Source organism: Haplochromis burtoni, unplaced genomic scaffold (assembly GCF_018398535.1).
Source record: "Haplochromis burtoni strain Fernald_Lab_line unplaced genomic scaffold, NCSU_Asbu1 Contig_32, whole genome shotgun sequence".
In the NCBI taxonomy this organism is placed as follows: Eukaryota; Metazoa; Chordata; class Actinopteri; order Cichliformes; family Cichlidae; genus Haplochromis; species Haplochromis burtoni.
Genome location: NW_024582393.1, coordinates 2,672,763 through 2,689,952, shown reverse-complemented (window position 1 = coordinate 2,689,952; position 17,190 = coordinate 2,672,763). Strand labels below are relative to the sequence as shown.

General features: G+C 39.8%; 1 protein-coding gene across 1 annotated transcript; it reads left to right on the top strand.

Annotated features, from left to right (window-relative positions):
• Positions 1–490: 490 nt before the first annotated feature.
• On the top strand, positions 491–16,274 carry dcaf12 (DDB1 and CUL4 associated factor 12). The gene is made up of 9 exons (XM_005918655.3): positions 491–898; positions 2,582–2,872; positions 3,127–3,405; positions 8,375–8,435; positions 9,992–10,185; positions 10,731–10,796; positions 10,966–11,128; positions 14,051–14,229; positions 14,348–16,274. The coding sequence occupies exons 1-9, from the start codon at positions 839–841 to the stop codon at positions 14,504–14,506; spliced, it is 1,452 nt and encodes a 483-aa protein (XP_005918717.1). The 5' UTR covers positions 491–838; the 3' UTR covers positions 14,507–16,274.
• Positions 16,275–17,190: the final 916 nt, after the last annotated feature.

Here is a 17,190-nt window from a genome sequence, read left to right as displayed (position 1 = left end):
TGAATTGTCTGCTTCTATACAGTGCCTTTTGGGGCTCTACAAAGGGCTTTACATTCACACACTCACACACATATAGGGTGTTTGTCCACCAACAGGAGCAACTCGGGGGTTGATTTCTTTCCCAGGGATGCGTTGGCATTTGAAGGGTAGATGGCCAACTCAAACTGGAGAACAATCCACCCTACACCACTGTCTCTGTCATAAGAATGTGTAAAATGTTTAGAAATACCATCTGTGAGCAAACAGAATATGTTTCAACAAACTATTAATAGCTATTTCAACCAAATGAAACAGTTATAGATATCAGCTCTATATTATTGAACATATATTGAATATAAATTTAAATCAATGTTAAAATACCCATATTAAAAACAACAACGAAAATACAGTAGTAATCTAATGTGTCAAACGACAGCTCTGACGTCACACGATCGGGTCAATGGTACCACGCAGTTTAACGTGAACGAGCACGTTTGACGTTCTCGTACGACCTTGTTTTTGTTGATGTTTAATTTCAGTGCGGCTGCGCGCTGCCTTCGCCGTTGCCGCTGACGCGACCTGACAAGGAAAAAGAGCAAGCTACTAGCTCGGCAGTGAATAGTTTACACGGACTGAGTGTAGAGATTTTTGAGAGGCGAGTAAGTACGCTATCTGAGGACGTTCGGGGATAATTTTGGTTTGCGATTTAACGAACCTCACCCGTATGTGATCGCCTTTCCTCTTCGCTGGACGCTGCCTTTGAGGGCCAAGGAACAAAATAGACATCGCCATTATATGATCCAGTGTCCAGCGTCACTTTTACCCTCCATGTGGGTGAGGGAACTGTGTGTGTCAGATTATGGCGAAGAAAACAGTTAGCAGGAAAAGGAAGGCAGGAGAGCCCAAGGACCAACAACAGGTAGGCGGAAACCGGTGCGGGTCCATATTAGCTAGCTAAACTGTTATGTTGGGTTGCTAATTAGCAGTGAGTTAGCCAGATTTAGCTGATATAAGATGTTATTACAGATTTTTACTTGCATTATAACATTTAACAGCTTCGCTATATGGGAAAAGCATGCAACAAACAGTAACAATTCTGTATTGTTTAAAATAACATAATATATTTCGATTTGAAAGTACCCGCTTATATTAACATGTCGTTAGCCAACGGCAGTCCGTTGTCAATCTGACAGCTAATGTTAGCCACGTTATTTGTGCTATTATTCTCTTTATCAGATTTGGCTGGATACTGCTGGCAGTCCTTTTCTCTAATATTGCCGTCTTTCGTCACCTTCCGATCAAAAATAAAAGCAGATTTGATCTTATAAATAGCTCAGTAGTGTTATCAGGCATAGATAGCTATACAGCTAACGCTAGCTGAAACGTTAACTGTTAAGCTGACTAGCCATTTCCCGTATGTACGGACTAACCGTAGATTGGTTGCGTCCACGCCCCGAATTGGACGTTTGTCGACAAATGAAATACCGTATCGAGTAGGCATGCCAAAATAGCCAGTACTGAGTCCAGCACATCAGAAAAAAACGTGTTTGACCTGAACCAGAACGTGTGAGACTGGTCACAGTAATCACGACCTGCTTCTAGTGCACCTCTCAGGCCCATGGAGCCACCGTCATCGGTAGATTTGAGTCAGATTGTCAGAATAGTTTTCCAGCATTGAACAAAACCGGCAAAATGTTCAAACAGTACAAGAAAGAACGACAAAAACAACATGGCACAATGGCTTCCTTTGACATACAAAGTCATAAATACTGAGTGTTTTTCTTCCATTGTTCAAGACCTGTGATCCGGCTTATAATTGGTTTGCTTAGTGTGAGAGAATTATTAATCAACATTTGTAATTGTATTGGATGGAAAATGAGATGATTTTTTTTTTTTTTAAGTAGTCTGATTTGCCACTAGTGTGTACTTAATAGCAGTGAGAATGATGTCCTGGGGACCCTGTGCCTCTATATGTTTACATATTAGCCCATATTCAGGATCTGAAATGCCCCAAAGCAATCGCACGCAGTATGAGTCTGATTCTGTTTCTGTTTATTTAACATTTTAAGCGCTGAGGTTGTAAACTGTAAAATGTGGATAGTGCTTTAATCATATGGCCAGAGTTTAGTATTCATTGGCCAAGAAAGCCACTAATTGTTGCAAAAGTTAAATGAATGTATTAATGGACAAACATCACACAAACATGACATGATCAAAACCCTTTTGGAAAAGTGTTTATCATCAATGATATTACAGTTTGTCATTAGACCCCACAAAAACCCTTTGACTTTGCAACCGTTTTAGTCAGCCAGCTCAACTACTCGATGTTCAAATGTAAATGCTCTGATAATTCTCTCAAGTCTCTGTGTACAAGCTGTGTCCACAGTCATGTGGGAGATAGATGGGTATGGCTCAGCATGAATAAGCTGAGACATTGAAATAGGCACGAAGAAGTCTGAAATTCACATACATTCAAATCTCATTTGTTTTGTGTTGGTAATAGTAATCCCTTTGTTTTTATGATTCAATCTCCAAAATTGCACATTCAACATAATAACTTAAGACATTTTGTTTTTAATTTTATTTCCCTCTCTTTTCACAGCTGGGTTGGTGTCAGGCGCCACACAAGCGAAGCCGTGTTTCTTGTTCTTCACGTCATGCCCAGCAGTGGTGGTGCAGTCGACGCTCTGTGGTATGTGCTCTGCGGGGGCGGGAGTTCAGACCTCAACAACAGCATGAGTTGCGGCTCCAGAGGAGCCTGCGTGGCTTTGCAGCCGGCAGGCTCCCCGGCATTCTTAAGGAGAGGGAGTTTTCTCTCGGGCGGCTCAACAAAGTGTTTGCCTCACAGTGGCTCAATCATCGGCAGGTGGTGTGTGGGACAAAATGCAACACGGTAAGATGCCCTTTTTATTTGTGATCTATATTAGCTAGTTAGGCTTTTCCATATGTTATAATAATGTTTGCCAGAAATCCCACTTAATCAGTAGGTTTACATGACCTCATTTAATTTCATTATAAAGAGATAAAGATCGATCTTAAATCAGCTCTAAATCAAGTAAACATTCTTGAGTGAGCTTAGTCAGAACTTTTTCAATTGTCCTCACACATTTTTGGCCAACTAGCTGTATTTTCTTTATGTACTTTCAGCTTTTTGTAGTTGATGTACTGACAGGACAGATCACACGCATTCCCATGCTGAAAGACAGGGAGTGTCGTGATGGAGGCTCTGGGGAGGTGGGTCCAGTGGTGCCTGGTCGCAATTATCACTTAACAGAAATCTCCCATACCCGGTTGGACCAGCAAGGCTGTGGGATCCACGCTATTGAACTCAACCCCTCTAGGACACTGCTTGCCACAGGAGGAGACAATCCTAACAGCCTGGCCATCTACCAACTTCCTACACTAGACCCTGTTTGTGTTGGCGATGTAAGTAGTTTGAACTGTTTGGTTGTTTCCTGACATTTGGTTATTGATAATAGTGATTAATCCACTTTTCCTGCTTTAGAAATGATATCAAACTTTCCATGTACCAGACAAGATTCATTAAACAGTTCTAGCGATTTTAGGCATTCAAAATTGCTGAGATACTTTAATTCCACTTATTCAGTAGTATAATGAGTAGTCATTGTAATGACAGTAATGCTGTTTTCCTTCTCCATGTCTGCTCCACTCTGCATGGTACCCTCTCCACACAAATGGAGTGAAGTCACTGTAAAATAAAAGGTTCATTGGAAACACATAATTGCATTAAGCTTCCCTTTTAAATCCAACGTTTTGTAATACCACTCTGCTCATTCGTACTCGTTTCCAAGATTGCAGAGGTGCGATCACGTAGTGTCTTTTGAGATGTCAATAAATCAAGTAGGTCTGGGATTGTGTTGACAGATGGTTTTCTGTGTTGATTGGCAGGCATGTCATAGCAGTCATTAAGCTACAGATGTAGATTCTAAAGAAATGGTGAGGAAAATGGTTAGAACTTTAATGGACATTTTTGTTTTTGGCCATTAAAACTATATAGAGTTAAGTGTTACAATGTCTGAATGAATGAATATAGTCTAATGAAGTGACAAGTCTGTCTGATCATCATATCTTTTTAAAACATGAAGCCAACATAACATGTTACAACTTATGTAAGACCAAAACAATTTACTGATTAAATACTTCATATACAGGCAGTTGTATGTAGCGGAATGTATAGTGAGCTATTTAACAAAATGAAAGATATCTTGTCACTACACTGATCATTGTCTCTTCGTTGTTATGTGCAGCACAATTATCATGTCTGCTGCACAATTGCTGTTGTCAGTTTGTCATGTTTCCTTTGGCACAGTGACGGATGGTATGCAGTGCCAGGATAATGACAACTAGTAATGTGCTACTTTTTGTGAAGCACTGCTAGGTTGGGTCTAGGGCTGGGCGATATGACCCAAAATTCATATCTCGATATTTTTTAGCTGGATGGCGATATAAGATATATATCTCGATTTTTTTTTTTTTTAAAGCCATAAGTTAAGAACAAAAAGAGAGTTCTTAGTCACACTGTGTCCCAGATGTCACACGGGCACTTTTATTTACATACAGCGTAGATATTACTCAAAAATTAATTATCAGCATATATTAAATAATCATGGTCCATAAATAAAAGAAAACAATGTTGTTTTTGTGCATAACAAAAAGCTCACAATTGTGCAGTCAAAATGTAAACTAATAGACGCTGAGCGTAATAACAAAGAGACAGATTTCACAGCTGCACCACCTCTCTGAACAGGTGCCATTTGTGGTCCTTATCCTCCTGAGACCCAGGGGAAAAAAAGTATTTTGATTTTGATTTTTTTCAGATAAATCAAGTGTTGGGATGGTAAAAAACACATTACAAAAACAAAATTGTTTTTAACTAATTTTATTTAAATTTTACAACATGTGCACTACAGTGCACAAGGGGAGTTCATTGATCACGAATGTGAAACTAACAAAATTCAAGAGCTATTTAAGAAAATTAAATGCTCCACTGAAATTTTTGTAAGCAGGATATTAAAACTTATTTATATAATAATATCATAAAAATGTAGATCATGGGTCAACTTAGAAGTCACTGACACTTCACTAGCTGTAAGCCATTGGTTCAGGAACAAGTGATTGCACTGGGCTTTCTATTTCACAAAAGTCAATTCATGTATGATATCTGAGGAAGTACTGTGATTTTTTTTATTTGGAGACACAAAGGAACATTTGGCACTTCCCACATCTCACATATGTTTTACTGTTGCACCCAACTATTCTACAACTGAAATGCCTTGGACTGTTAACCATTTCAGGCAAGTGGAGTGAACCATATTTTGCTACACTCTCATCTGATTGGGGCTTCCTTTTCTTGATTTTTGGAGAGAACTCTTCATTACTGGTATTATTCAGGTCTTGTTCACATGTTTGTCCCTGGTTTCTCAGCCAAGAGGAGCTTGAACTCCAGATACTGTGAGTTCTTTTCACACATTGAGATCATTGATAACTTTCAGCAAAGACGTGATCTTGTAGAAACAATCAGGTGTCATGGATTCAGCTATAATTGCAACTCTTGTTTTTTTAACTTTACTGGAAAACATTTCTGCATTTTACCCATATGTTATTTTTAACTCAAAATCAAAAATTCCAGATTCTCCTACATGTTGGTTTTGGACCAGATAGGACGACAGATTTCAGGTGGCCCTGTGTTTTTCTCTATTACATCTGCCACTGCATCTTGATAATCTTCGTGTGGCTCCTCCTGGGTTCTCACCCTCTCCTATCTGGCTCACATGACTCTCATCTTCTGAAAAATCTATGTTTGAATCTCCCTCAATTATTCTGTTAAGAATTCTCTCCGCCTTTGTCAAAGAGTTGTCTACTAGGAAAAAGTGAAATAAAAATAAGTACAAAGTCCCGACGTGCACTAGAGTACACATTAATAAATTAGTCATTTCCTCTGTGAAACTAAATAAGCTTAATTCTTAAAAACCCCTCAAATTATTTACTAGATGTTTATTTTTGAAAATTAATCCAAATCTGATTTTAAAAAACATTTTAAATGTAAATATCATGCTTACCTTTCTTTCTTCCATAAAATGTGCTTGTGGGCATGCCAGCCATTTTGAAAAGGTGGGAAAAAAACAATTGGCAAGGCCACACCCCCACACATGTGATATCATTTTAAAGGTACTGTTGTCCTCTCTAAGAAACATCAGGACTTAGATGCGTGGCAAGTAGAGTATGAGAGCTACAAGCAAAAACTAAATGTGTACTACAGTGCACAAAAATGAATTACTGGGTCTCAGGAGGCTACACACACACAGTATGTATCACTCCGCGAGGCTCCTCCTCTGTAGCCTTAATTCTCCAACAATCCATCAAGCGGTGCAGCTCCATAGCTTAGCAAAGTCATATTAAAATTTTTTTTGACAGATTGCTGAGCGCTGTGTACCACATAAAATCGGTTCGCGGTCAGTAAGCACAACCAGAATTCATACATAAGGCGCACTGTCGATTTTTGAGAAAAGGAAAGGATTTTAGGCTGTCGTTAGCGCGGTTAGCTCGTTAGCGCGGTTAGCTCGCTAACACGTTGACGCCATCCAGCCCCACGCACGGTAACTCGCTAACGGAGATTTTCCGCTTTCATCTTGTCATTGCCTGCAGGTGAAGCTATGGGGGAGGGGGAGTTGTGTTCAGTGCAGGAGAGGCGAGGCCGAATAACGTTGCGTAGAGACAAAAGTGGACGAAAGAGAGGCAAACCTGCGGCTCCACAAGTATAATTATAACGTAACATAGACTATATCGATATAAACGATATTGTCACATCTTATATCTCATATGAAAATATATCGATATTTTTTAAAAACTCGATATATCGCCCAGCCCTAGTTGGGTCCCGTTTTTGCTTTCAGAACTGCTTTATTTCTTTGAGGCACGAGTTCAACTATGTGCTAGAAATATTCCTTACAGATCCTTGCTGTGCATATTGACATGATGTGAATCTGCTGATCCACCACATACCGAAGGTGCTCTATTGGATTGAGATCTGATGACTGTGGCTCCACAGTCACCAGATCTCAATCCGTTTTAGTACAGTGAACTCATTGTTATGTTTAAGAAACCAGTGTGAGACGATTTGAGCTTTGGGGCATGGCACATTATTCTGCTGGAAGCAGCCATCAGCTGATGGGTACACTGTGGTCATAAAAGGTCAGCAACAATACTCTTATAGGATGTTGCATTTAAACAATGCTTAATTGGTACTAAGGGGCCCAAAGAGTGGCAAAAAATATTCAACACCACAATAATACCATCACCAGCACCCGAAAGCATTCATACAAGGCTGGATGGTTCATGCTTGTTCTTTACTAGAAAATTCTCATTTTTCGAGACAAGGCAATGTTTTATTTGTTTGTTTCTTCTTCTTCAATTTTCTTTTGTCTAATCAGGTTGAAGCAGTGTGGCGATTTTCTTTTGTTATTGTTTTTAGATCATTCTCAGTAAACCCCAGAGCTGGTTTTGTGGGAAAATCCCAGTAGATCAACAGTTTCTGAACTACTCGGGCGATCGTGGCTCAAGAGTTGGGAGTTCGCCTTGTAATCGGAAGGTTGCCGGTTCGAGCCCCGGCTTGGACAGTCTTGGTCGTGTCCTTGGGCAAGACACTTCACCTGTTGCCTACTGGTGATGGTCAGAGGGTCCAGTGGCACCAGTGTCCGGCAGCCTCGTCTCTGTCAGTGCGCCCCAGGGTGGCTGTGGCTACACTGTAGCTTGCCATCACCAGTGTGTGAATGGGTGGATGACTGGATATGTAAAGCGCTTTGGGGTCCTTAGGGACTAGTAAAGCGCTATATAAATACAGGCCATTTACTTTTTTTTTTCTTCTTTTTTTTACTCAGCCTATGCAGCCAACAACCATGCCGTGTTCAAAGTCACTGAAATCACCTTTCATTTCATACTCTGTTTGATCGTTAGCAGATCGTCTTGACCATGTCTGCATGACTTGATTAGAGGTTGATTAGATATTTGTCTTAACAAGCAGTTAAACAGGTGTAGTGGTGGCCAAGTGAGCGTAGTATACTCACATTACTTTTAGAAGGCACTGTAAAAATGTTGAACTCAATAAATTGTTCACTATACACTGATTAGTAAGTAATTTTAAGTGTGTATTTGAATGCTAACAGCCTGTGCCTGAATATTGTGACATGCTAACTGTGAGCTTTTCACTTCTGACCTTGCAGGTTCCCTAAGGTTCTCTTTTCTTCAGGCACAGAAGAATGAAATGCTGAAATAATGTTTTGCTAATACTGTAGCAGTATTTATTTGGAAATCCAGCCTGAAACGTACAAGCTTGTATATCTTTGACATTGTAGCTGTTTGTTTTTTGTTTTTTCAGGACGGTCACAATGACTGGATATTCTCAATAGCATGGATCAGTGACAACATGGCAGTTTCTGGTGAGTTAGCACGATTCACATTGGAGGGAACATGGGTATTAATCAGTTTACTCTGTAGGGGCATACTAGGATTGTGCGTGTGCGTGCGTGTGCGTGTGCGTGTGCGTGTGTGTGTGTGTGTGTGTGTGTGTGTGTGTGTGTGTCTAGTAGGTCAGTAGTCTAGGCAATAATAGACCCTGTGCATGAGAAAATGCTTACTTCCTGTTTTAAGACCGGATGTAGGGTTGTACATTTCCAGTAGCTTTATTTTGCAGTCAATTGCTACTGCGAAGGTGGACTCAAAAGTCATGTCTAAAATACAAAAATGGAAAGATTACGTTAAGTTACAAAGAGCAGTGGGTGGGAACGCTCACCATTGCTGTGTCATAAAAAATCAAATGATTAATTTTGATGTTTGAAGAGCTTAGATCGATTGTTTGTTTACATCACTCAACACAAGCAGAACTGCATTACTGTATGCAGAAGACACATCGTCCACACTCAGAAGCACAGTATAGTGACAGTTCTTATGATTTAAACAGGAAATGTCCAGCATTCAAACTACAGGCGAACAATAGTCAAAGCCAGATGTTTCCCCGTTATGTCGATATCAGTACACACCTACACAGCATGTCAACAAACTGTGAAAAAAAGCCAGAGGATATAAAAAATACATGAATGATTGCAGGTCAGGGTCTCTATATGTTAGTATTTACGAAGGGTATGTTGTGACTTATCTTCACAATTACAGTGGTCCCTCGCTATAAAGCGGTTCACCTTTTGCAGCCTCGCTGTTTCGCAGATTCTTTTAGTGCAATTTTGCACTGTATTTTATTTATTTATTTTTTTTACCATACCACGCACTGGATTATAAAGTGCATTAAGCTTAAATTAAGCAATGACGCTTAAAGTTAAATTCATTTGTTCTAAAATCTGTCATTATTATTTATAGAAAAACAAATAAACTGTTTGTTTATTTCTCAAAAAAATGTTTGGGACTGAAAACAGGTTTTGATCTTTGGTTTCATTCTATAATGGACTTTTTTTTTTTCTTTTTCTTTTTTTTTTTACGAAGGTTTGAACTTTGAGAGTTTAAACAAGAGAGAAAAGTGTGAAACTGTTCATGCCTGTCTGAGAAAAGTGTATAAAGTGTGTAGTGAGGGGTTTTACAGCCTTAAAACATCTAAAATAATTGTAAAAAATAAAGCTGGCTATTTCACCTATTGCTGGTTATTTTTGGAATGTAACACCCGCGATAAACGAGGGAACTCTATATACAAGTACTGAGAAATTTCAATCCCTTCTCTCTTTTGCTCTGAGGCGCAAGGGTAAAATATCGACAAGTCGATGAGCATCATCTACAGATATATTCAGTAAATGTCCAAGACATTTTGAGAAATGTAAATCGCCGCTTGATTCATCCATTTGGTTGACTTTTCTTGGAAAATCTGACCGTAAACAAGACGCGAATATCACACCGGAAACGAAGCACCCTACAGGAGTTTCCCCACCGGAAGTAGCATATGCTAAGGTGCACATAGTCTATAGGCATGAGCTCTGTTTGTCTTAATCTGTAGGGTCCAGAGATGGCTCCATGGGACTGTGGGAGGTTACAGAAGAAGTAATGAGCCAGGCTGAGAGGAGTCAAAATGAGGAGACAGTGCCCTCCTATGCCCACATCTCCCACCGTGCCCTCAAGGACATCCCCAAGGAGTACACCAACCCATACAACTGTAAAGTCCGTGCTCTGGCCTTCAATAACAACCATAAAGTAAGACTCACCTACACGACTGTTGTGTGCAACAAAGTCTCCTTTTGCTGAATTTGCTCTTTAGGACGACAAAAGATTGGATGCACCAAACTTTTATATATTGTTTATAATGGCTATAATTTTAGCTAACCTAACAATTATCTTTCCTTAAAAGTTAAAAATATTTTTAATGAAACGCCTTTGCTCTAAATTTTTACATGTAGTATAGATTTATCTTGTTCTCTCAGCCTCACATCACCAAACAATTTCTTTTCTTTGTGGACTTTAAGGTTATTTAGGTTAATAAATAAACTTGAATCTGAGGTTTGTCAAATTGCATCTCAAAACAGTATCTAATGGCATCTAAAACGGTAAACAAATTTACCCATCGCTAAGTCAGGGTAGTCATTTATGCAACGAAGACCGACAGCTCTTAGAATTCTGAAGCCTTAGGTCTAGAAAAACTGACACACTCCTGTGTGTCAGTTTTTCTAGACCTAAGCCAATTATGACCTGCCTTTTCCTTTTGCATTTCCTCTTTTTCTTTTTTTTCTTTTTTTTCCCAGGAACTGGGTGCTGTTTCCTTGGATGGCTATTTCCACCTCTGGAAAGCTGAGCATAACTTGTGCAAGGTACAGTACATAGATTGACAAATTATAGTTTTATGTATTGGTAATTCTTTTTCCAACAAAGTGCTAGTTATTTTTAATATGCGATCAAAATGATAAATAGTTCTCTCATAATGCTAGGATTTTGTAATTCAGTTTCTTCAGTGTTAACAGTCTGTGTTGGTTTCTCTAGATACTGTCCACCAAGCTGCCTCATTGCAAAGAAAATGTGTGCCTGGCATATGGACAGGACTGGTCAGTGTATGCTGTAGGCTCTCAAGCCCATGTTTCTTTTCTGGATCCACGGCAACCTACACACAGCATCAAGTCAGTTAGTTCAAGAGAGAGAGGAAGTGGTAAGTCACCTGTTGGCTTTTGAAGTGAGCCAGTAATACAATCAAAGATTAGTTGAGCTATCTAAAACGCTGACTCAGGTTATTTATATGTTGCATGTTGTAGAACTAAGTGTGCTTTCAGTCAGGTTAGAAAATGTCATTCTGGCACTGCGAGTAGTAAAGTTGTGATTTAACATATTTTCCATATTGGTGGCAATAAATTTACAGTGGCGTGAGCTTGATTTAGCATTTTATCAGCCTGTTTACTCAAAGTACTTGACAAACTATTTTTCACACATACATATTTCTACAACACTTCATTCTGTGCACTTATGCTACAGTAACACTTGGGGGGGAAAAAGAGGTTGGAGACCATGTGGAACAAACTCATCTGCAACGGCATAAAGTCTGTTGCTGTCTTGAAAGTGACTGGTGCATCAGGACGGTAATAAAATGGAACTAAGTGGAAGTGTGTGATGATCAGGTTGTGTTTCAATAGGCAGAAATCGTCCATCAGCATCTGTTGCTGTCTGCATACACAGAAATTCACTCTACAGTGGCTTGCAAAAGTATTCGGCCCCCTTGAACTTTCCCACATTTTGTCACATTACAGCCACAAACATGAATCAATTTTATTGGAATTCCACGTGAAAGACCAATACAAAGTGGTGCACACGTGAGAAGTGGAACGGAAATCATACATGATTCCGAACATTTTTTTACAAATAAATAACTGCAAAGTGGGGTGTGCGTAATTATTCAGCCCCCTTTGGTCTGAGTGCAGTCAGTTGCCCATAGACGTTGCCTGATGAGTGCTAATGACTAAACAGAGTGCACCTGTGTGTAATCTAATGTCAGTACAAATACAGCTGCTCTGTGACGGCCTCAGAGGTTGTCTAAGAGAATATTGGGAGCAACGACAGCATGAAGTCCAAAGAACACACCAGACAGGTCAGGGATAAAGTTATTGAGAAATTTAAAGCAGGCTTAGGCTACAAAAAGATTTCCCAAGCCTTGAACATCCCACGGAGCACTGTTCAAGCGATCATTCAGAAATGGAAGGAGTATGGCACAACTGTAAACCTACCAAGACAAGGCCGTCCACCTAAACTCACAGGCCGAACAAGGAGAGCGCTGATCAGAAATGCAGCCAAGAGGCCCATGGTGACTCTGGACGAGCTGCAGAGATCTACAGCTCAGGTGGGGGAATCTGTCCATAGGACAACTATTAGTCGTGCACTGCACAAAGTTGGCCTTTATGGAAGAGTGGCAAGAAGAAAGCCATTGTTAACAGAAAACCATAAGAAGTCCCGTTTGCAGTTTGCCACAAGCCATGTGGGGGACACAGCAAACATGTGGAAGAAGGTGCTCTGGTCAGATGAGACCAAAATGGAACTTTTTGGCCAAAATGCAAAACGCTATGTGTGGCGGAAAACTAACACTGCACATCACTCTGAACACACCATCCCCACTGTCAAATATGGTGGTGGCAGCATCATGCTCTGGGGGTGCTTCTCTTCAGCAGGGACAGGGAAGCTGGTCAGAGTTGATGGGAAGATGGATGGAGCCAAATACAGGGCAATCTTGGAAGATTGAGACTGGGGCGGAGGTTCACCTTCTAGCAGGACAACGACACTAAACATAAAGCCAGGGCAACAAGGGAGTAGTTTAAAACAAAACACATCCATGTGTTAGAATGGCCCAGTCAAAGTCCAGATCTAAATCCAATCGAGAATCTGTGGCAAGATCTGAAAACTGCTGTTCACAAACGCTGTCCATCTAATCTGACTGAGCTGGAGCTGTTTTGCACAGAAGAATGGGCAAAGATTTCAGTCTGTAGATGTGCAAAGCTGGTAGAGACATACCCTAAAAGACTGGCAGCTGTAATAGCAGCAAAAGGTGGTTCTACAAAGTATTGACTCAGGGGGCTGAATAATTACGCACACCCCACTTTGCAGTTATTTATTTGTAAAAAATGTTTGGAATCATGTATGATTTTCGTTCCACTTCTCACGTGTACACCACTTTGTATTGGTCTTTCACGTGGACTTCCAATAAAATTGATTCATGTTTGTGGCTGTAATGTGACAAAATGTGGGAAAGTTCAAGGGGGCCGAATACTTTTGCAAGCCACTGTATCTGCTCGCACTCAGAGGGCAGCCAGAACTTCAGATTTGAAACCAAAATTGATAATTTCCTCCACAAGTAATGACATTTACTGTAATAATGCGCTTTAATCACAACATGACAGTGCTCAGCAGCCTTGCCTTTATATATAAAGGTATCCCGAATACCACCAGTTAGAAACCAGTTGAGGTGAATCCCCTTTTACAAAGAGACATGTCACAGATGAGTTGCGTTCAGTGATGCAGACTGACTCAGATTGATTGTAGTATGCTGGCAACCTGTCTGGGTTTATAAAATAGACGCAAGGTATTTGCAAACCTTGCAATTGAAAGAGGTGGCCAAAAGGGCAGAGGATGTTCCACACTCAGACTTGTTGGTCAATGCAACTAACACTAGTCTTTGACAGCGAGGGGGAAAAAAAACTTTTTACTTTGCATTTTTACTTGCAGCCAATGTAGAATCACAAGTTAACCTACCATGCACATCTTTGGACTGTGTGTGTGAGATTGACCTGGTACCACTACCACTGGGGTGTGTTACTGGTTTCTCCTTTAAGTTAGTTTTCAACTGATGGCACAATATAAGTCACCCTCATACTTGCTTAGTATGAAGTTTAAATGATGATTGCCTTCCAATGTGTCAAACATATCCATAACAATTGTATTTTTCACCGTGATATAAAAGTTGTAACGTACTCTGTCTGGTTAGAAATGAAAGCAGAGTTCCAGAGGATTCCGACAGTTGGAAAGCTCAAACGGTGGGAGGGTAGATGTTGACTGTGTAGCTTTACATTGGCATGTCTTTCTGTCTGTGCAGGCATCCGTTCAGTGAGTTTCTATGAGCACATCGTGACTGTGGGTACTGGCCAAGGTTCTCTTCTCTTCTATGACATCCGGGCTCAGAGATTCCTGGAGAACCCTTTTAATCCAAACGGAGGGTATCGGAAGTGCCCTGGAGATGGCATCCTCAAGCTCACTACGGGAAAAGGCTGGCTGGTATGCAGTTTTGTTTTTTTGTTTTTTCCAAATCAAGCAGTGAACTGTGGTCAGTCAAACTGTAGTTGGTGTACATGTGCAATGTCTTTGCCCACTTACCCTCTAATATTCCTTTCAGAATCACGATGAGACGTGGAGGAGTTACTTCTCAGACATTCATTCATTCCCCAATGCAGTGTACACCCACTGCTATGACGACTCTGGCACCAAGCTGTTTGTAGCAGGTGGACCGCTCTGTTCTGGCCTGCACGGCAACTACGCAGGATTGTGGAGCTAGCCTCTTCTTCTCCCCCATCACTTTGTCACTACATCTTCGTCCAGATCTTTACTCATCCAGTCCCTCCATCCCTCTTCAACTTCCAACCTTCTCTGTTTTCGGTGTACCTTTTGTCACCCTGTTTTGCTCACACTTGGACTCAGGAGCATGATATTTTCTTCATTTTATCACGGCTTTCAGTATTATTGTTGTGTATATTTGTCCACCATTCCACCGTTCTTTCTCCTTAAACAATTCCTTTGCACTTCAGCTACTTTTTTGTTTGTTTGTTATTTGTTATTCTTTTGGTTTTTTTTTAAATATAAATATATATATATATAAAAATGTACAGACTATTACTAATTTTCAATTGCTGCAAGGTCTGCCACTGAGGACGTCAGAAGAGTTCTGGAAAACATTAAGAATAAAGTTCTCATCTTCTAAAGGATTTACATTCAACCTGCAGGGATTAGGCTGTGGTTTTTTGCTGGTTTGTTTTTGTACATACAGATGGCATTTTACCACTTTCTCTGTGAAAAATGACCATGTCTTTAAACAGACAGCAATAAGAGAGAGGGTGAAGGGTTGGAGAGACTATTAATATAAATGGACTGAACCTAGAGAACTGTTTGATGTTGGAAAAGCCCACAACAATCACAAAGAACTTCTCCAGTCAGAAGTATAAAAGAAGGATCCAATCAAAGTGGGATTGTGTGTTCATCTTATCCTCACTGAGATGATGTAAAGGAGATATGTTCAAGCTTGCTGAATTGCAGTGTTGTTCTGTTAGGAGGGGGGGAGGGCATATTAAATTTTTTTGGACTGTGTGATTAGACCAGCACATCCCTGCTGATATTCTGATTTGCTTTGTATTTATTTTTCCTTTTTTTTTTTTTCTTCTTTTTTTTAATACCCCCCCCCACCTCCAATGTTTCCACTCCCTTTGATCAAAATTGTACAAATCCTAACATGTAATCACTCTTGTGTTACTAGAGAGTTTACTCTAAGATTATAGGTTTTGGTAGCGAGTTAAATATCATCCAGTATGATGATTAATAGACAGAGGAGCCTTTAATGAGTGAACTCAAACCTCGTGATTCTCGGGCTCCTCGAGGAACTGAGAAGAAGCTGTGTAGTAGCTCAGTTTGGTCTTCTCAGCCGTCCAGCTATGAGGATGCAAGGAAAGCTAATGAGAATTTGAGCTATACCCTGGAGTTAAATGCTGCAGGCACATACACTTGTTGTCAGTTGTAAAACTTTTATTTCCTCTTATTTTTTTTGTACTGAGGAGCGGGTGAATCTGCTCTTCTTCTTTTTTTGTTTGGTAGAGGCAGGGTAGGCTTGAGTTTAGTTTTTGCCTTCAAGTCTTTCTGTGAAAGACTGCCACAGGCAATCATAGGTTTCCTGTTCTACATGGAACTTTTCTCCAGTTTTCATGATAATGATTGACAAAAAAAAAAATCCTAATTACGACCAATTGAACAAACAACCAACACTTTTGAAGTGTATTTTATATATAAACGTGTATATGTATGTGTAAAATACATAAGGACAATTGCATACATTTTTATGTACGTGTCTGAGAAAGTGTGGATTGATGTGTCTACTTGGTGATGCCCCCCCCCCCCCTTTTTTTTTTTTTTTTTTTTTTTTTTTTAAATATATACACACACCTCATGAATGTTTTTACAAATGGCTGAATTTGAGGATATTGTAACATAAACATTTCGGGAAAACAAGCTATTAAATCTTTAAAATGAATAAATAATAAAAAAAAAAATAGGATGTATATTGGTGTAATGTGCTTTTGTGTTTTGGGGGGGTTGTACTTGACATAACTACCTAGAGGATTTCCTCTTGACATAAAGGGTGCAGAAAGGTCACTTACTGCAGCAAAACAAGTTAAAGATAAAAACGATCAGAACTCATGAGATTTAGTGACAATATTTAGTAACTTGTTTGTGCCAGCACAAAATGCAAAAAGGATAACTTGTGATAGAAACTGAAATTTAAAACCTGAATTCTCAATGAACTCCTCATGAGTTTTGGGGAGAAGAACCAACAGGACCAAGCAGTTATAGAGGATATGCAAGTAATGATTAATGAAGCACTGCACCTACAGACATAGGAACAACAGGAAGAAATGCAAAGAGATGCAAATATCCAAGATTTTAAGAAGAAAAATACAGATTTGCAAGTATTTTACAAAGAAGGACAAAAACAAAACAACATTGAAATCAAGAAACAGAAAGAACACCTGAAGGATCCAAGGACTGCATAACAAAGTACAAGAGAGAAACACTGAAATGCAGGAGGAGAAGCGAGGATGGGCATAAACACTTAAAGATGCTCAGTGTACACATGGAGAGGAGGAAGCAGGAGTTATAAGCCATCTGTAAAAAAGTACAACAGAGATATGAAGACATGCACAAAGCAACGAAAGTAAGAGCAATATTAAAAAAAAGAAGAAAGAGCGTTAAGATAAAAAATGTTGAAGCACAGACAAAAGATCCACAAGAACTGTGCTTGAAAATGATAAGCAGCACTTTGCTGCTTCTTCAGCTCAGTCTGGACAAGAGTAGCCTCCTCTCCCTCCACCCTCTCTCTCCATTTACCCTTTCTCTTCTTCTCCTTCCTCCCATCCTCCTCCATCCTTTATTAACCCTTTCCCCTCTCTTCTTCATCCTGTCTCCCTTTGTTTTCTT

Bases quoted from the DNA above. Each gene is read 5' to 3' on its own strand.
- dcaf12 (XM_005918655.3), top strand. From the start codon at position 839: ATGGCGAAGAAAACAGTTAGCAGGAAAAGGAAGGCAGGAGAGCCCAAG. The intron at 899-2,581 runs GTAGGCGGAAAC...CTCTTTTCACAG, and splicing joins AGCCCAAGGACCAACAACAG to CTGGGTTGGTGTCAGGCGCC. The intron at 2,873-3,126 runs GTAAGATGCCCT...ATGTACTTTCAG, and splicing joins GTGGGACAAAATGCAACACG to CTTTTTGTAGTTGATGTACT.